The sequence below is a fragment of the Carica papaya genome, chromosome 1 (genome assembly GCF_054855325.1).
Source record: "Carica papaya isolate Zhongbai chromosome 1, ASM5485532v1, whole genome shotgun sequence".
Lineage (NCBI taxonomy): Eukaryota > Viridiplantae > Streptophyta > Magnoliopsida > Brassicales > Caricaceae > Carica > Carica papaya.
The window spans coordinates 26,676,830-26,682,157 of NC_142309.1; the positions used below are offsets into that span (position 1 = coordinate 26,676,830).

The window sequence follows — 5,328 nt, forward strand, 5'->3', positions numbered from 1 at the left end:
AAGCTGCCTCTGTACCTAGAGGAAATTTAACCAATGAAAAACACATACTCGTTCCTGTATGCTTTCAACTTTTTCTGTACTCACATATAACATTCTTTTCTTTTCTTAACATGTTCAATCATTTGTTTAGTGATCATCTCTTTACTCTTTTGCAAAGAATACAAAATATAATACGTACTAATCTTTTGATAAGTCTTTTGAAATTTAAGCACGTAAGTAATTAGGCATTCTACTACTTCAAAGCATGTTTTTTCAACAAAAAAACAAATCCAAACAGAGTCTGAATCCCTCCAAGTATGAGGTGCGGGGGTCTGCAGGCTTGGAACCCTCGTTCATACTCACTATCATGAAATGATATGAGCACATTTACTTCATACTCACCAGTTGTTTCAGTAGTCTCTTTTTGTGATGCATGAATACCAGTTGCAAAAGACATCTGAAACCTTTTTCCCTCCAGTCTTTCAAAGTCATTCTCAAATTATATCATATTTGATGAATTTTAAACTTGCTAAATTCATCTTGAAATCGATTCGAATTCTAAAAGAATTGTAAACATAGAAATTTTGCCTTGAAAAAGGGAATTCCACATATTTTTAATTGCATTCATCTGCTCCAGGATAATACTCACAGCTGCAATAACAAGAGTGTATAGGAAAAACATGAGAACAAAAAGAAAACCAAGTGGTTGAGATCTCAATTTTATACGAACACTTAAATTTCTATCACATTATAAACTCATCCCAATAAATTTGTGGAATACCATACTAGATTTCCCAAGAAAGAGCAGGGTACAAAAAATCCAAGGAGGCAAAAAAAGCTTTTAAATGGAAAAATAAACCACAATGGCAAGCAGTTAAAACTCAGTCTAGTGTTGAAAAGGACAATAATCACAACTTCCTATTGTTGAGATTAAGTTTCCCCCAACTTCTAATTTTCCTTTGTAGTGCTTCATCAGATGCTGAAAAACAACTAGAAAATTCCAGACCAGCATTGACATGCTAGCATTTCATTGACTAAGTCCATTCATCTGCAACAGTATGTCTAAATAACAAAGTACTCATTAAAAACATCAAACTGTACAGTATAACAATTTCCAATGACCAGCATTGACATGCTAGCATTTCACTTACTTCTTCCACTTAAATGCGAGCCATTTATCTTGTATTAATTTCAATAAAAATGTATTCATCCTCATCAAGTTACCATACAGGCTGTTACTTTCCAAAATCTTTCTCCATTGCGAGAGAGAAAGGGTGTCAACAAGCAGGTAATTTATCATTTAGTGTTGATGACTGACCTGCTTTACCATGGAGATCGGAAGCAGAAAAAAAAAAGATATTCACTGTCTTCTGAAGCTCCACATCATCAGTAGAAGCAATATATCCATGATCTCATCCTTTGACCACCTCTTGGATGTGCTGGGAGTGACTTTTACCAGGCGGAATAAAAATCAGATCTCCCCAACCTGAGTTCCTCTCACTCATCTAGATAAAACCAAAGCAACTGATTCAGATTCTAATCCTTTTCTAATCAGAAATGTACTAAATCTAATCATGCTCATTACCTCCATTTTTCTCAGAACATCTTCTAGACTTCCAACCTGTTCAAACAGACTGAATTAGATAACAAATATTATACAGAGCGTAAAGTGCTGATAAAAGTTTAAAAAGAATAGATCAAAGTAAAATAAGAAACTCCTGGTGTTGTATACATAATTGCACTTGCATTTGTCAAATGAACACATCAGTTTATTGGTTTCATCTAAGGTACGAACAAACTAAACATGGTGGATATTAAGGCAGGAAATGCCCAATGTTTATCAGTTAAGTACAAAGAAAGATTTGAACCCATGCCAGTATATCACATATCTTTCAACAAAAAAAGAAGATTTCATTTGGAGGAGAAAAGGTACTGAGGGGATATCACTCATATACAAGATAGTGAGCCTCTGGAGAGAGTAGAAAACAGAATTAGTCAAATATCAACAAAGTTCACTAGGTCTTCTTCATTGAAGAGAGGACGACTTTTAAACAAAATACATAAAGCTCGGTACAAAAGATTACTGACTCTTAAGATACAATTAAGAGAATATAAATAAAAGAGAAATGCCACTATAACCACGTGAGCGTGCAATTTGGATCGAATTTTGTGAAACTCTGAATTATTTTCCTTTAAATTTCATTATCTTGTTTATCAAATCATTTACTTATACTTTAGATACTCAGAGGCCTAGATAGAAAGAGGGCACTATATCTTCTTCATTGAGGAGAGGATGGCCCTTAAATGAAATACATAAAGGTTAGAACCAAAGATCACGGATTCTAGAAGATTCTATCAAGGTAATAAAAATAAAAGAGCAATTCCAGTATAACCACATAAACATGCAATCCGCATCGAGTTTGCAAAACCTGTGAATTACTTATTTTGAGAAGTTTCTTATCTTGTTTACCAAATCACTTATTTTCGTACTTAAATACTATATGCATAAATAATGAAATCTGTGTAGAAACATGATGTGAAAGGCAACAGCTTCACTTCATAAAGGAAACATTTTTAATTTTCATTAAATTAAAAAACACTACTATATAATAACATGTACGGTGGTGGATGTATATGTTGAACTTAAATATAAATAAAAACAGTTTTCTAGAAGATGTTGGACACAGCTTTTTTAATTGTTTCGTTTCAACTCATGTTACATTTTTATTCCCATTTTCCAAATATGATTTTCATGTTTAACTATCACATGTTTGTACTAATAAAGACATACCAATTTAGAAATGAAATTAGAAAGTCTTTTCACCTACCAAATAGAGTATACAATTCTTTGAAATGAGAACATTGAAACTATTATCGTCACTATTACATTGACTTCTAATTGGATTTAAAAATTGGGAATAGCACAGTTGAAAAGAAGTGTCACTTCTCCCTCCACAAACTTTTTAGTCCATCGCTACCCTCCCTTCAACAAATGAGATAAAATTTTCATATATTGCATAGATCTTCTGTACAGTAATTATTCTTTGACCACTTAAATTTTATAGTCCAAATGTTTAAAAAGCTGCAAAAAGAATGGATATGACGCTAAAGTAATACCATAATATGCTGTGAAACACCCAGTCCTCTTGATACCCTTGAGGACTTCAAGAGTTCCTTTTCTATATCTTCCTGCAAGGGGGAAAGAGAGGGAAGAGAAGGGAAAATCAATATGTTGTGCTTCTAAGCTGTTTCTTCTAAAATATTGTTCCAAAAATAAAACAGCTTAAGAAAAGGTGATTTATGGGACAAATGAACCTTATTGAAATATACTGGGCAGTAACGCTTATTTTTCTTCTTCACTACCAGAAGATCTGACTGCAAACACAGTGATAAGGAAGTAAGAAACCATATAGATCTTTTGGTACATTGGCAAATGGTGCAGCAGTTTGTACCAATGCACCTTAAAAAGAAAAGGCTCATCTCAAACTATTTTCAAATTGCTAGAGGAAAATAAGAAATATAAGAAGTCTAACCATTCAAATAAAATGAATTCAGGGAATAGTTTCTAATTTCTTTTGTAGAAAAGTAAATATGTAATGGAGTCCCAACATTTTTTTTTTTTGGAGAAGTATTGAAATCTGACACTGTTATTAAATCTTCTTTCATAAACTATTTTTCAACTAAATGAATTGCAAGCATTCAAACACAATCATAAATCACTTAACCCCTCTATGCAAGTATTTGCATGTAAGTGATCATGCATGCATAAGCATATGTAAAAGCTGTTCTTTTTGTAAGTACAAGTAATGATCATGCCATCTGAAGGATAGTTATTTTCCGGTTTGAAGCACCAGCATTTACTCAACATGTTAACTGTATACCTGAAAAACAGGAACTCCATCAAACCCACTATTGATATCTGCAGATTTCAGCTGATAGACAAAGGAAAATATTGTCAGTTTGATCTCATAATTGCTCAATCTGAATTGTAGGATAACTAATAAACTTATCAACTTTCAAAGTAAAATCATGAACAATTTCTTAATTCTTGTTAATTATTTAATGAAGACTAAATTAACAGTCAATACAAGACAATATGAAGAACTAACCTCCAATGCATTCTTTATTTGAACAGGATCAGGCAGGAAACGAAATGCAATACCTTCAACCTTCAACGAGTATACCTATAAGATGCACAGAAAGAGAAACTTTCAACATTCATTTGGTACGGCTCCATATTAAGATGCACAGAGACCAAATTGAGAGTTAACACGAGAAAATAAGAATGTAAGTGAGCTTAAAGACCTTACCTGGTCAAGACTAACGGGAACAACCTTAGCATTACTCCTCAATTCTCTCCTTCGCAACCGAACCTGAAGACCCAATGCCACGTAACAACAAAAGTCAAACACATACACTGGCACGCACAGAAAACACACGAGTTTAAACTTCCCCTCTTTTTCCATTCCTTTCCTTACTCTTACTGGAAAACACCAACCTGAGCAAGAAAGGCCTCCGCATCCTCTTGTCGAAAGCAAAGCAAACTGATGGATTTGACTCCATTGGGATCCGACACGAGCACGAACTCATTATTCGAGTTACTCACGGTGTATACGGGAGTGCCAGCAAGGGCTTTGGCAACTTGCTCCGAGCTGAGTGTTGCGACGGCAGCTTGCTTCGGCTGTGCAAGTGAAGCGAAGGGAGGCCGAAAAGCGGGACGCTGAAGCCAGTTAACAGCCGGAAACGGTGAGAAGTTTCCGGCTAGGGATCCGGCGAGCCGCTTGGTTTCGTCGATTCGGCTTGAAAGCTCCGTACCAAGTCGGTGGGAATGGTGATTGATGAATGTTGGGAGTGAGGAGAGAGGATTGAAGGAAAATGCGGGCTTTGGTAACTCCATTTTTGTGAATTGGGAAGAGGAACATGTCGAGTTTGGGGTCGGTGTTAAGAGTTAGACAGAGACTCGTAAAAATGGGCCTGGACTTTAGCGTATTCCACTTGGGCTTTGATAAAGCCCAATGGGAAATTATAGTGTTGGAATTTTTAATGCGGCTTATTTTTAGCACGTAATAGTATTTATAATTTGATCATTAGTAAGATAATATAGTATTATCAATTTAAACACAGATTATTTAAATATTAAAAGTTTTGGCATTAGCATTAATGCACAGGATCTTTTGAGAAGTTTTCGTGTTGCGTTTATCTTTTAAAATATTTTAAAAAGTTTTACCACGTAAATAATTTATATTAAAATTTCTTTGGCTTAAAAACTTTATTAAATTTTTAAATTGTTTAAATTATTTTCAATATTCAATTTTTATATATATTCTTACGTGATGTAAATGATATTTT

The 5,328-nt window shown here is 34.2% G+C and overlaps 1 protein-coding gene across 4 annotated transcripts; it reads right to left on the reverse strand.

Moving 5' to 3' along the window:
- Window positions 1-233: 233 nt before the first annotated feature.
- On the reverse strand, window positions 234-4,904 carry TIC22-IV (Tic22-like family protein). Of its 4 annotated transcripts, none has more exons than XR_015812907.1 (9): window positions 4,478-4,903; window positions 4,290-4,352; window positions 4,089-4,163; window positions 3,861-3,911; window positions 3,295-3,354; window positions 3,097-3,168; window positions 1,565-1,600; window positions 1,298-1,484; window positions 234-630 (listed from the first exon to the last, which is right to left on the reverse strand). XR_015812907.1 is itself a non-coding variant. In XM_022042952.2 (8 exons), the coding sequence occupies exons 1-8, from the start codon at window positions 4,874-4,876 to the stop codon at window positions 1,392-1,394; spliced, it is 849 nt and encodes a 282-aa protein (XP_021898644.2). In that variant the 5' UTR covers window positions 4,877-4,903; the 3' UTR covers window positions 1,043-1,391. The 4 variants fall into 4 exon arrangements, 2 of the variants coding, with proteins under 2 accessions (XP_021898644.2, XP_088062792.1); XR_015812909.1 differs by lacking the exon at window positions 234-630 and adding an exon at window positions 666-1,041; XM_022042952.2 differs by lacking the exon at window positions 234-630 and having other exon boundaries at window positions 1,043-1,484.
- Between the last annotated feature and the right edge of the window lie 424 nt (window positions 4,905-5,328).